The sequence below is a fragment of the Maylandia zebra genome, unplaced genomic scaffold, assembly GCF_041146795.1.
Source record: "Maylandia zebra isolate NMK-2024a unplaced genomic scaffold, Mzebra_GT3a scaffold11, whole genome shotgun sequence".
Lineage (NCBI taxonomy): Eukaryota > Metazoa > Chordata > Actinopteri > Cichliformes > Cichlidae > Maylandia > Maylandia zebra.
Window position 1 is genome coordinate 8146172 of NW_027490041.1, and position 14130 is coordinate 8160301.

The 14130-nt window shown below is 42.7% G+C and overlaps 3 protein-coding genes across 3 annotated transcripts in view; all 3 read left to right on the forward strand.

Annotated features, from left to right (window-relative positions):
- The window catches only part of LOC112433555 (protein NLRC3-like), a 286257-nt gene that overhangs the window by 217867 nt on the left and 54260 nt on the right, over positions 1 to 14130 (forward strand). The window lies entirely within an intron of this gene.
- Positions 478 to 5994, forward strand: LOC143416062 (protein NLRC3-like). The gene is made up of 3 exons (XM_076881432.1): positions 478 to 517; positions 2940 to 4361; positions 5855 to 5994. The coding sequence occupies exons 1-3, from the start codon at positions 478 to 480 to the stop codon at positions 5992 to 5994; spliced, it is 1602 nt and encodes a 533-aa protein (XP_076737547.1).
- LOC143416063 (uncharacterized) overlaps positions 9335 to 14130 on the forward strand; it is a 32150-nt gene continuing 27354 nt past the window's right edge. The window contains exons 1-2 of the mRNA XM_076881433.1: positions 9335 to 9575; positions 9799 to 9972. Coding sequence (XP_076737548.1) covers positions 9848 to 9972 — 125 coding nt within the window. The 5' untranslated portion in view covers positions 9335 to 9575; positions 9799 to 9847. The remainder of the gene's footprint in view (positions 9576 to 9798; positions 9973 to 14130) is intronic.

Below are 14130 nucleotides of genomic sequence, written 5' to 3' on the forward strand. Positions count from 1 at the left end.
TCTTTATCCTGTGTTGATCTAATCCTTCATGGTTCCTCCACAGAGTGGAGCAGCAGAGCTCAGAGGTTCCCAGTGGTCAGTCTGCCCAGCAGCATCAAACACAGCTGGACTCCATATTTATGGTCTGTACATGTACAACAACTACTTTATTATTAATAATAATGCATTTATTTATAGGTCCCTTTCAGAACACCAAGGACTCTGTGGACTAAATGACCAAAAGAAACAAACTTTGAAATCAGACGGTGCAAATGTGATCACAGGGAAACGTTTTAAACATCGAGGCTTTAAACAGAAACCAAAGTGAAACAGTTTGTAGTCGAGATCAGTGGGAATGAAGCTGAATAACTGTTTCTTCAATAACTTTGAGCAATAAATGACAAATATGATGGAAATTAGCAGCATTAGCACTTACTAATGATGTGAGCTGACACTCGGCTGTATTGAGACGACCACATTAGGTGGTCCTCAACTGTAATGGAAACCAGTGGATCCAGTCCAGTCGTGGCGACCTGTGGTGAGTCGATCTGAGCAGCTACTAATGGAAACAGGGCCATAGATGTGTTTGTGCTTAATAACAGTGAATCACATGAGTTTTACATTACTGTTAAAATCTCATGTTGTTTGTTAAAGTGTGCAGTTCAGGGTGTGTTACTAAAACACTTTCCAAAGACCCAGCCCCCATAAAAAGCAGCCAATCAGCTTCTAAGAGTTACACACCCACACATATCTATCAGGTTAACTCTGGTCTAACACACTTGGATTTAGCTTGAAGAGTGTTTCTGTACGAGGACTGAAAATGATTTAATAAGCAGCTAATGTCCAAAGAACAACTTTGACACACCTTCATAAACCTGCAGAGCAAAGAAAAACTAGCTGAAAGTCTGGCTGCTCTTATGAAAAGTACAGAGAAATTATGGGTCGCTCAACACTTGTGCACAATATAGGAGTTTAAATAAATCTGAAGAATAACTCAAAGTCCTACAATCATACTGAGAAAGTCATCTACAGCTAACTATCCAAGTGGATTTGTTTAAGACAGCTCCATCTGCTGGTGGCCCTCTGCAGGTGCATGAAAGGGGCGTGTTTATAGTGAAAGTAGTAGAGAAAGTAAACCCCACGGGAAGGAGGAGGACTCTCAGCAGCTTCCAGCTCATATTCAGACATTTGACTTCTCACTGAAAGCAGCAAGTTTGAGTGTCTGTACCTTAGTTAGAAGAGATAACATGTCAGTAGTAATTAGAGTTGATTGAGCAATGCTGTCCTTGTAATGTAGTTTATGATTTTTATGGACAAGTCCAGTTTTTCTGTAGAGCCTCTCAAGTTGGTGACAGCAGTCAAAGTTCACGTGTAAACCAGAGCAGCAAATCAGGTCCAAATGTGTTGTTCACAGTGAGTGGGATCATCATTGGCTGCTATGTTAACCTCCTGCAGCAGGATGTCTTTGGTCAGAGAATGGATAGATCACTAAGTCATTGTTGAGTTTAGGGAGACAGTAGACAGTTGGAGGAGGTTCAGCCAGTTGACACACAGTAGATAAAATAACTGAAGGCAGGAGCAGACACCTGTATGACTTTCCACCTCTCACATAGATTATTGTCCCTGGGCAGCGCCACAGGGCTGGTAGATGTAAACAAAGCTGGAGGAGAGGATTTATTCATCTGAGAAAAGTCACAGAGTTGTGTCTTGATGCTCAATCATCCAGGTACGTAAATCCCAAAAAGCTTGATTCTGTTCATCTGGATGTTTTCAGTGGGAGAAACGTTTCATCATCATCAGGTGACTTCTTCAGTCTCAGCTGACTGCAGGTTTCAATCTCATAAACAGGACATTTGTATGACTGAAACCAGCCCACTGAAGGAACAATGGGCTGGGAGGTCAGTTCATTGATCATTGGTACGCATATTGTCAGGACCATTGATCAATGGTTGTTGATCAATGGTCATGAGTCCAGTTCACAGAGAGCTGGGGAATGGCTGCAATCACAGCATGTAAGATGGTGACAGTTGTACCCTTAGGCCCCTCCTCCATTCAGAGATGGTCTTTCCTTTTCACATAAATGGCCTCCTTGACTCCGCCCTCAAACCAGCGTTCACATTTACTCAGGACCTTCTTGATGTGAAGTTCTTCTGCTTCGCTGGCTGCTGTGTCTGTGGGGATGGTGTTTGTTCTGTGTTGTAGTGTCCTGATGACGCCCAGTTTGTGCTCCAGTGGATGATGAGAGTCAAACCTTAAATACTGATCTGTATGTGTAAACAGAGTGAACCTTTAAGACCAGTTGTCTGTACGATCAACTCAGTCACCTGAAACATCTCCAAGTTTCTGGCTTTGATCATCAACCTGTTGGTAGTTCAGCTTTGAACACCAGTGAAATGTTTCTCCCACTGAAATCGCTGCATTCATATGAACAGCATCAACGTTTTGGGATCATGGAGTTGTGGACAAAGTCTCAGTTAATCAGATAAAGTCAAACCTATAATTGGTAAAGACTTCGTGGATGATATGCCCCTTGATCGTAAAGAAGTGGATGTTGTGTGGACTAAAGTTCAGAGTGGTGGGTCATTCATAAATATTCTGTTCCAGCTGCTGGAGGACAACATCATCACTTTTGTGAAGAACGAGCTGAAGAAGATCCAGAAGGCTCTGAATCCAAATAAGCCCCAGTGCTTGGAGTTTCAGAGGGAGGATGATGAGCAGAGGAGAAACAGCAGAGAGGCATTTGTGAAGATCACAGTGGACTTCCTGAGGAGAATGAAGCAGGAGGAGCTGGCTGACCGTCTGCAGAGACGTAAGAGGATTTATCTAAAGATTTAAGCTGCTGGATAAATGAGAGACTTGTGACACCAGTGTGTTCAGTCATTTCTCAGTGGGTCAGAAATTGTCATCAGCATTTTGTAAAATATGATTGTTAAAGTTGTATTTTTATTATTATTATTCAGAACTTCCAGCTGCAGTTTGTCATCGTAACCTTAAATCCACCCTGAAGAAGAAGTTCCAGTGTGTGTTTGAGGGCATCGCTAAAGCAGGAAACCCAACCCTCCTGAATCAGATCTACACAGAGCTCTACATCACAGAGGGAGGGACTGCAGAGGTCAATGACGAACATGAGGTCAGACAGATTGAAACAGCATCCAGGAAACCAGACAGACCAGAAACAACCATCAGACAAGAAGACATCTTTAAAGCCTCACCTGGAAGAGATGAACCAATCAGAACAGTGCTGACAAAGGGAGTGGCTGGCATTGGGAAAACAGTCTTAACACAGAAATACAGCCTGGACTGGGCTGAAGACAAAGCCAACCAGGACATCCAGTTCATATTTCCATTCACTTTCAGAGAGCTGAATGTGCTGCAAGAGGAAAAGTTCAGCTTGGTGGGACTTGTTCATCGCTTCTTTACTGAAACCAAAGAAGCAGGAATCTGCAGCTTTGAAGACTTCCAGGTTGTGTTCATCTTTGATGGTCTGGATGAGTGTCGAGGTCCTCTGGACTTCAACAACACTAAGAGTGTGACTGATATTACGATGCCCACCACAGTTGATGTACTTCTCACAAGCCTGATCAGGGGGACGCTTCTTCCCTATGCTCACGTCTGGATAACCACACGACCTGCAGCAGCAGACCAGATCCCCCCTGAGTATGTTCACAGGGTGACAGAGGTCAGAGGGTTCACTGACCCACAGAAGGAGGAGTACTTCAGGAACCGATTCAGAGATGAGGAGCAGGCCAGCAGGATCATCTCCCACATCAAGAAAGCTCGAAGCCTCCACATCATGTGCCACATCCCAGTCTTCTGCTGGATCACTGCTACAGTTCTGGAGGATGTGCTGGAAACCAGAGAGGGAGGACAGCTGCCCAACACCCTGACTGAGATGTACATCCACTTCCTGGTGGTTCAGGCCAAAGTGAAGAAGGTCAAGTATGATGGAGGAGCTGAGACAGATCCACACTGGAGTCCAGAGAGCAGGAAGATGATGGAGTCTCTGGGAAAACTGGCTTTTGATCAGCTGCAGAAAGGAAACCTGATCTTCTATGAATCAGACCTGACAGAGTGTGGCATCGATATCAGAGCAGCCTCAGTGTACTCAGGAGTGTTCACACAGATCTTTAAAGAGGAGAGAGGACTGTACCAGGACAAGGTGTTCTGCTTCATCCATCTGAGTGTTCAGGAGTTTCTGGCTGCTCTTCATGTCCATCTGACCTTCATCAACTCTGGACTCAATCTGCTGGAACAACAACAAACAACCTCCCAGAAGTCTGAAACAGGAGAATCTGCAGAGAAACACTTCTACCAGAGTGCTGTGGACAAGGCCTTACAGAGTCCAAATGGACACCTGGACTTGTTCCTTCGCTTCCTCCTGGGTCTTTCACTGCAGACCAATCAGGCTCTCCTACGAGCCCTGATGACACAGACAGGAAGCAGCTCACAGTACAATAAGAAAACAGTTCAGTACATCAAGAAGAAGCTCAGTGAGAATCTGTCTGCAGAGAAAAGCATCAATCTGATCCACTGTCTGAATGAACTGAATGATCGTTCTCTAGTGGAGGAGATCCAACAGTCCCTGAGATCAGGAAGTCTCTCCACAGATAAACTGTCTCCTGCTCAGTGGTCAGCTCTGGTCTTCATCTTACTGTCATCAGAAGAAGATCTGGATGTGTTTGACCTGAAGAAATACTCTGCTTCAGAGAAGGCTCTTCTGAGGCTGCTGCCAGTGGTCAAAGCCTCCAACAAAGCTCTGTAAGTAAACATGAACTCATCGCTTCATTCTTAAAATCATGGGAAATAAATCAGAGGTGCTCAGTTCAAAGAATACTACCACTTTAGAAAAATTAAAAAATAGTCACTAAAATAGTCATGATACTTTAAATATTTCTCTCCAGCAGGACATGTCAGCATTTCTGAAATATTTTTGTCTTCAACTCGAATCAAAGCACAATCCAGATCCAGCCTATAAGAACATGAGCTCTGATCCTTCAGCCCCTCTGACAGGTTTATTATCCTCAAGTTGTTCACTTGTCTCCAACAACCAGGAGTCTAGCTCTGTTTTTTAAAGCAAATACTTGAGCTACCAGACTGCACCTACATCGTTTTCAGATGTTCTTATTTTAAGGTCTGGTTTGTGTCTCATCTTTATTGCAATCCCCCATGTCTCTCTGTTTTTCAAATATAAATCTGTTACCTCGGTGTGGCCAGAACAACATGGTGAACCCAAAATACAGACAAAGGTGAAGGAACTGAATATTACTAGACGTGAAGGCTTTATTTACACACAGGAACTTGACACTTGGAATTTTTTAACATGAACTGTGAACTATGGCGGAAGTCAAGCACTTGAAGCTGTGAGCATGAAGTGGGCTCTGTGGTAGGTTTCCGGAAATGGGTCTTGGTTGATGGTAATCTGAGTCACTGTAACAGAGGTAGAGCAGCATCAGAAAGATCACTGGTGGAGGTTACAGTAAGTGAACGAGGTTATCTTCAATGTCTTATTTCTCCAATTTCTGATGTGTCCACCTTTGCAATGATAACTGTGATCAGGGTGAACCAAAAAGGTGCCGTGGTGAACAGATACTTAAGTTTGGTGAATGCAGTTTCAGCTTTGGGGGACCAGATGCATGCTGAGACTTGAGTGGTGCAGCTACCTGACTATAGTTGAAAATGAACAGTCTATAAAAATTTGCTATTCCCAAAACCCATTGGAGATACTTCTTGAATCTACAATGGGTACAAGGGGTAGGCCACTCTGTTAAAGCTTTCACATTTGCCAGATCCGTCTTCACCTGCCCCCGTGCCAAAATGTAACTGAAAAAAGTTATTGATGAGGAATGGAATTCACACTTTTTTGCTTTGACATAAGGTTTATTCTCCAGCAAACGTTGGAAAAATAGCATGGACAAGAGACTGATGTTCCTCGCAGGTTTTGGGAAAAATGAGGATATCATCCAGATACACCAATACGAACCTGTCAAGGAAGTCCCGGAGGACATCGTTAACTAGTCTTGAAACATTGCGGTAGCTAGGGCTGGGCGATATGGCCTAAAATCAATATCATGATAAATTGAGCAGTTAACCTCGATAACGATAAATGGACGATAACCACCCCAAGTGCCAAAAAAACAAACGTTTTTTTGTTTTGTTTTTTTTTTCATTTGATGGGGCTGTGGCAGGCAGCATAGTTCCTCCAGTTATTTTCATAATATTATTCCCCCTATACCACTTTAAAGGACTATAAAATGTCACTGAAAATAAATGAAGACAATAGTAGTAAGTACTTTTAGTGGTTAAGATTTATTAACTGAACAAGTGTAAGTGTAGGATACAATATGTAACCATGCTCTCTAAAAAATGTATATCCCTTGTAAACAAAATAGTTTAATAATAAATATTATTTATTAAGAGGTTGGTTGTGTTACCTTGACTTGACGCAACAGTCTTTTTGCAGAGTTTACATTTAACAATTTTTTGATCAATATCATCCTTGTTGAATCCAAAATGTTGCCAAACGATTGATGATGCATTTCTTTTGTTAACAAGCGTCTCCTCTTCCTCCTCCACCAGCTCTACCTCCGTCGCTGCTGCTTCAACATTTAAATCGTCCTCCATTTGTTCACCCGTGTCTCGTCTTGTTACAGGTAGTAGAGTCATGTCACTCCACCCCGTCAAGTCTGTAACGTAGCACAGCGTCTTAAAGGGACATGAACATCGCCAACCTGCACATGCCTTTCCTTTTTTTTTTAAAATACCGAATTTACCGACATGGGCAAAATGACATCGATGAGAGTCATAAATTTCGGTAATGATAAATTTTTGATATATCGCCCAGGCCTAGCGGGAGCATTAGTTAACCCAGGCGGCATGACCAAATACTCGTAGTCCCCCAATGGCATGTTTAAAACGGTCTTCCACTTGTCTCCCTGATTGATCTGGAAAAAGTGGTAAGCGTTGCGGATGTGGGGTTTTGTAAACCCAGTGGCACTGTGAAATGGCCTGAAAGCAGAGCTAATGAGGTAATAGGTACTTATTCTTGATGGTAATATCACTGAGGCCCCTGAAGTAAATGCATGGCCAGAGAGAGCCATCCTTTTTCCCCACAAAAAAGAAGTTCCAACTTGAGATGACAATCGTTGGATTATGCCTGCACCGAGGGATTCCTTAATGTACTTTTCCATAGCCGCACACTCAGGTCTAAGCAGGTTATACAGCCAGCTAGAAGGCCGGGTGGAGCCAGAGAGTAGTTCTATGGTGCTGTCCTGTGGTTTGTGAGGTGGCAGTGAAAGCGCTTTACTTTTGCTAAATACTTCCTGAAGATCATGACATTTGGTGGGCACAGAGGAGAGATCTAAAACAGTCTCAGTGTTGGTTGATGGTTCCACAGGTTCCGGTGGACGGGCAGAAACAAGGCAATTTGAATGACAGAACAGACTCTAACTGATTACCCTCTGACCTGACCAGTCTAAGTGGGGGTTATGTAATTCTAGCCAAGGAAACCCGAGTATGAGTGGTTTGTGAGGTGCATGAAAAGAAAAAAAGGTAAGTGTTTTCTTGTGATTGCCAGGGGTGACAGGCTCTGTGCGCTGAGTTATGTGAGGGGACACTCGGTTATTTAATGGCGCATAGAGGGATGTTTAACTGTCTCGCTAACTCAGACTCCATGAGGTTCTGATTGAACAAGAGCCTGAAAGGTCTGGTTAACTAGAACAGAGAGTTGGAGTTGCAATCTGGGTTTTTATGTTTGTGTGAGTATCCTCCACCCTTATCCCTGAACTTTCCAGTGGGCAGACCCTGGTGTGGAATCGAAAACAGACAGGTTCATCACGAGAAGCAAGCTGATCTTTCATGGTTTGATTTAATGACTGAAAAACATACAGCGGACGGTGGTTAGCACTGTTGCCGCACAGCAAGAAGGTCCTGAGCAAAAGTCTTTACAAACTCAACCAGGAAATCATCATGCGAGCAGAAAGAAAGAGGATGAGCAGATAGGTAAGCAAGAGAAACCCGCCAGCGTCCCAGGTTTCCAGAGAAGGTTCAGGTTCCAGGTACCTGAAATGGGATGTAATTCAATTCAATTTTATTTATATAGCGCCAAATCACAACAGTCACCTCAGTGCGCTTTATATTGTACAGTAGATCGTACAGTAATAGATACAGAGAAAAACCCAACAATCATATGACCCCCTATGAGCAAACACTTTGGCGACAGTGGGAAGGAAAAACTCCCTTTTAACAGGAAGAAATGTTTGGTGTCAAAGCACAGATCCATCCAGTCTCTGTATTTCAGCTTATTTCCTTTATACACACATTTAACAGGAACAGTTTCAGACAGCTAGTGTTTACCTGACATTACCTGCGTACCTCACAGTTTGCAGGTAATGGGCATAATAATTACTGAACAGAGACATCCTGCTGTGAACTTTGTTGCTGTGGATCTAAAATGTAAAAATACATCTGAGAAGATTTCTAATCATGATTTTATGAGCCCCCAAAGTTTGATTCTGTTCATCTGGACGTAGCGCTCTCAGCGGGAGAAACATTTTGTCACTCATCAAGATGACTTCTTCAGGCTCAGCTGACTGCAGCTTTCCCCAATCTTATAAAGAGTACATCTGCATAATGACTCAAACCTAATGGTCAAGGAACTGACCTCCCAGCCTTATTGTTCCTTCAGTGGGCTGGTTTCAGTCATTATGCAAATGTACTTTTTATAGGGTTGGAAACCAGAAGTCAGCTGAGACTGACGAAGTCACCTGGATGAGTGACGAAATGTTTCTCCCACTGAAAGCGCTACGTCCAGATGAACAGAATCAACTTTTGGGATTTACTAACCTGGATGATTGAGCATGGATCAAGACGGGTTTTTATGAGGTATACAGTTTCTTATAATTTCTAAACCAGAAGGTTGAGGAGATGGAGCTCATGATAACTGGCTACTGCCTTTCAGCGTGCTTTATGAAATCATCCAATCAAAATAAAGTTAGGGAGAGCGGGGCTTTAAAGGGGAATGAGCCAAAGCAGCTTTTAGACAGAAAATGAAACGAGAGTCCAGGATGTGATACATTATTTATAACTACATTTACAGTAATCACACATATTAGAATTAATAAAGTGACCAGCAGTACTGTAGTAAGTGTAATACTGCAGTACTCACAGGCCTGTGCCAGCAGACACTGAACTACTGTCACTAAATCAACCTGGTCTTCACTGGTTTCCATTTACATACATTGGAATAATTGTGTTTAATTTGAAATAGTTTTCTTCTGTTACACTTAAATTCTTAAACATTTTTTATTTAATTGTGCATTGTAGTGTACTCATTTGTACACATTTGATTACTTAGATTCAACATATAAAGAGATTTTATTTGATAATAAATATTATTGTTTTGTTGTTCTTGTTATTTTTTTCAGGCTGAGCAGCTGTAACCTGTCAGAGAAAGTCTGTACAGATTTGTTGTCAGTGGTCAGCTCCCAGTCCTGTAGTCTGAGAGAGCTGGACTTGAGTACCGACAGCCTGGAGGCTTCAGCAGTAAAGCTTCTGTCTGCTGCAGTGGAGAGTCCACACGCCAAACTGAATATTCTGAGGTCTGACCGATTTGTATTCTTTTTTCTTTTGTTTGTTTGTTTTGTTTTTAACTGATAAAATAAATCCAGCAATTTAAACAGTAGAGGTAAACTTGATCAATTTACTGTTGTTTCGTACCACATCTGCTCAGCATAAAACAACAAGGATTCTTAAAATATAAGATTAGTTATTGCACCCTGATTACACTTTAACATCAGTCTTTGTTCATGTTTTCATTTTCAGACTCAACGTCTGTGAACTTCTAGCGGAAAACTGTGAAGCTGTGTCCTCAATGCTCAGCTCTCAGTCCTCTACTCTGACAGAGCTGGACCTGAGTATCAAAAATGTGCAGGATTCAGGAGTGAAGATTCTGTCTGCTGGACTACAAAGTTTAAACTGTAAACTAAATACTCTGAGGTCAGATCAATTGACATTTTGTTTTTTTTAAATGAACCAATTAAACATTTTATTCAAGGCTTCCGGTTCTGGCGCTCGTGGGGATGGACACCTAGTACGAGAGCTCTCGACTGAAACTTATTAAAACTGCCCCATGTAAATTAATACACTATCTAAGTGCACATAAAGAGGAAAAAGGGATTTAAATTATGTCCAGAAAGAACAAAATAGCTAAGAAGTTAACGTTTGAAAACGTGGAAGATGGCAATGTGCAGCTAACAGAAGGGGCTAACGTTAGCCCCTATAGGGCTAGCCGAGGCCACTCTCCCACTCCTAGCCGCGAGGATTCTGGGACAGAAGATGAGGTTGACCCAGCAAGTTTGACGCTGATACTGAAAGAACTGAGAGGCGTTGGGAAAGAGGTGAAAGAATTTCGAAAAGACACGAAAGCGCAACTGGTGGAAATAAGGGGTGAGTTGGATAAAGCCAATGCGCGGCTTAATGATGTGGAAACCAGGGTTGCAGAACACAAAGATAAGCTCCAGAACACAGACGAGATTTTGTCTGAGATACTAACAATGCAATTCAATGTTATTTATATAGCGCCAAATCACAACAAAAGTCACCTCAAGGCACTTCATAGATACAGAGAAAAACCCAACAATCACATGACCCCCTATGAACAAGCACTTTGGCGACAGTGGGAAGGAAAAACTCCCTTTTAACAGAAAGAAACCTCTGGCAGAACCAGGCTCAGGGAGGGGCGGGGCCATTTGCTGTGATTGGTTGGAGTGAGAGAAGGAAGACAGGATAAAGACATGCTGTGGAAGAGAGACAGAGGTTAATAACACATATGATTCAATGCAGAGAGCTCTGTTAACACATAGTGAGTGAGAAAGGTGACTGGAAAGGAAAAACTCAATGCATCATGGGAATCCCCCGGCAGCCTACGTCTATTGCAGCATAACTAAGGGAGGATTCAGGGTCACCTGGCCCAGCCCTAACTATATGCTTTAGCAAAAAGGAAAGTTTTAAGCTGATCTTCAAAGTAGAGAGGGCGTCTGTCTCCTGAACTCAAACTGGGAGCTGGTTCCACAGAAGAGGGGCCTGAAAACTGAAGGCTCTGCCTCCCATTCTACTTTCAAATACTCTAGGAACAATAAGTAGGCCTGCAGTGTGAGAGCGAAGTGCTCTAATGGGGTGATATGGTACTACAAGGTCATTAAGATAAGATTGGGCCTGATTATTTAAGACCTTGTATGTGAGGAGCAGGATTTTGAATTCAATTCTGGATTTAACAGGAAGCCAATGAAGGGAAGCCAATACAGGAGAAATCTGCTCTCTCTTTCTAGTCCCTGTCAGTACTCTTGCTGCAGCATTTTGGATTAGCTGAAGGCTTTTCAGGGAGTTTTTTGGACATCCTGATAATAACGAATTACAATAGTCCAGCCTGGAAGTAATAAATGCATGAACTAGTTTTTCAGCGTCACTCTGAGACAGGATATTTCTAACTTTAGAGATGTTGCGCAAATGGAAGAAAGCATGCAGGAAAAGTTTCAAACAAAACTAACATCACTGGAGGCTTACTCGAGGAGGGAGTCGCTCAGACTGTACAGGGTGCCGGAGGGAGAAGAATCGGGAGCTCCATCTATGGCCCACTTTGTGGAGAAGCTACTCCGGGAGAATCTCGCCATCCCACCATCAACACCGTTACAAATTCAGAGAGCACACAGAGCGTTATCATTACTCCCTCCGGACGGCTCCCAACCCAGATCGATCCTGGTAAAATTCCTGTGCTTCACGGTTAAAGAAGAAGTGCTGAGGCTCGCTTGGCAAAAGAAAGGTTTTATGCTGAATTCCAGCAAGATCAACCTCGACCACGATTACCCCCCTGAGATCATGGCTATGAGGAAGGAGTATGCAGAGGCACGAAAGGTCCTAAAAGAGAAGAATGTACGGTTTAGGACCCTCTACTCAGCGCGCCTTAAGGTTTTTTTCGAAGAAGGAGTGAAAACCTACAACACGGTGGAGGAGGCAACGGCTGACCTGGCGAGTCGGGGCCTGCCGGTAAAGGTGATTACACCACCGGCAACCCCCAGAGAAAAACTACAAAGATGCCCGCTGTGGCGGGGAGTTGGTGGTCGGCGTCCGCGTCAGATCCGAGGAGCTGCGGGATATAGAGAGAAGCTGCAAGTATACAGACGTGAAGAGAACGAATTTAATGTTATGTATTAGCTATGGACAACATGGTGAAATATGGTTACTGTCGAGCTAAAATGGGTGGGGCTTCTCGTGCTGTGAGTGACGTCGCAGTGGAAAGCCCCCTAACTCAGGGAGTAATAAGGGGTTTCCCTTCAAGTTGTGAGGGTGTCAGTGGAAGTGCTCCACTGTCAGAAGCCAGCTTAGGAGCTTTCAAGCTCCAGTTATGTTCAAATGTTTTCAGTTCATTCCTAACTTTTTTCACTTATTACTGTTTTAAGAGGGGGTTGCCTGCTGCTATTGAGTTTATGCGCTGTGGTAACTTAATATATCTTTATGGGAAGTGGGTCAGTGAAAGTAATCTCTTTTAATGTTAACGGGGTTCTGAACGTGATTAAGATGAATAAGATACTGTCCAAACTAAGGAAGGAGAAGGCCCAGATTGCATTACTTCAGGAGACACACATGAACCAAGTAGATCACTTGAGATTGAAAAGAAAGGGTTTTAAATATGTATTCTCCTCTTCCGTTAAGTCCAAACACAAGAGGGGTGTGGCTACACTTATCTCTGGTACACTTAACTATGAACATATCTAAGAACTCTGTGACGAGGAAGGCAGATTGGTTAGAATAACAGAATGGATAGAGGGGTCTGAAATCACAATTTTAAATGTTTATGCTCCCCCCGGGAGCGATTGGCTATTCTATAGGAATAGGTTTGATTTATTGGTGGATTCTCAGGGGATAGTTGTCTGTGGGGGGGTTTTAACTTTAGACTTGACCCTAAACTAGACTCCTCCTCCCCAACCAACCAGGTAACAGCACTTACTAGAAAAGTCAATTCCTATATGGTAGAGATGGGGATAATAGATGTATGGAGGGACCGCTACGCATCTACCAGAAATTTCACTCATTACTCTGGTTCCTTTAAAGTGTATGCAAGGCTGGACTACTTTTTTATGTTTAAAGTTGATAGGTTTAGGGTCAAAGACTGTGACATATTAACAAGAGATCTATCTGACCACAGTCCTATCTCTCTATCTTTGCAGGTGGCTAGGAAAAAATGTACCACACTGTGGAAATTGTTATCGCACCTTAATGATCCTGCCATAGTTTCCAAATTAAAGGTAGACATTAAAGAATTTCTAGATGTTAATGACACAGGAGAGGTATCTCCAGCTATTCTTTGGGATACGCTCAAAGCGGTAATGAGAGGTACATTAATTTCTATCGCCTCCCACTTAAAGAGAGTTAAAGGGCAAAAGTTAGCAGATCTACAGGTAAATTTAAAGTTGAAAGAATAGGAAGACATAAACACCGCAAATCCTACTGTGAAGCAGGATATCATGAAAATACAGGATGAAATTAATGATATTTACACCCAGGAGGCCCAAAATAACTTAATTTTTTTGAGGCAAAAATACTATGAGACAGGAGGGAAATCTGCAAAATATCTGGCACATAAATAACGCAAACAACTAGAGGAAAGTACGATATACCAAATCAAGGACCCCAAGACTAATATTCTGGAATCAAAATTAGAAGACATTCAGAAATGTTTTGAGACCTTCTTTAGGGAGCTGTACTCGCAGCCCAATGCTACGGAGGAGAATTGTACTGATGCCTTTCTTAGCTCTCTAGAATTACCTTCACTCCCGTCTCTCAAAAATGAGCTTCTAACACATCCCATTTTAGTGGAAGAAATTAATGCAGCTCTTTCCAGATTAAAACCAGGTAAGGCAGTTGGGCCGGACGGGTTCAGTTCTCAGTGGTATCGCACCCTGAGGGCAGATCTAGTCCCCACATTGCTGAAGTCATTTAACTACATCCTACAGGAGGGAGAAATCCCACCCTCCTGGAGGGAGGCAACTATTTCAATTATCCCAAAAGAGGGGAAAGATAAATGAGAATGTGGAAACTATCGACCAATCAGTGTCCTTAACTTGGATTACAAACTATTTACTTCTATTCTTGCTCGTA

What these genes read in the sequence shown, in the direction of transcription:
- LOC143416062 (XM_076881432.1), top strand. Translation starts at nt 478, where the DNA reads ATGGAAACCAGTGGATCCAGTCCAGTCGTGGCGACCTGTG. An exon ending in TCCAGTCGTGGCGACCTGTG is followed by an intron (nt 518 to 2,939) that starts GTGAGTCGATCT and finishes ATTATTATTCAG; the next exon opens with AACTTCCAGCTGCAGTTTGT. An exon ending in GTTCCTTCGCTTCCTCCTGG is followed by an intron (nt 4,362 to 5,854) that starts GTCTTTCACTGC and finishes CTTTGACATAAG; the next exon opens with GTTTATTCTCCAGCAAACGT.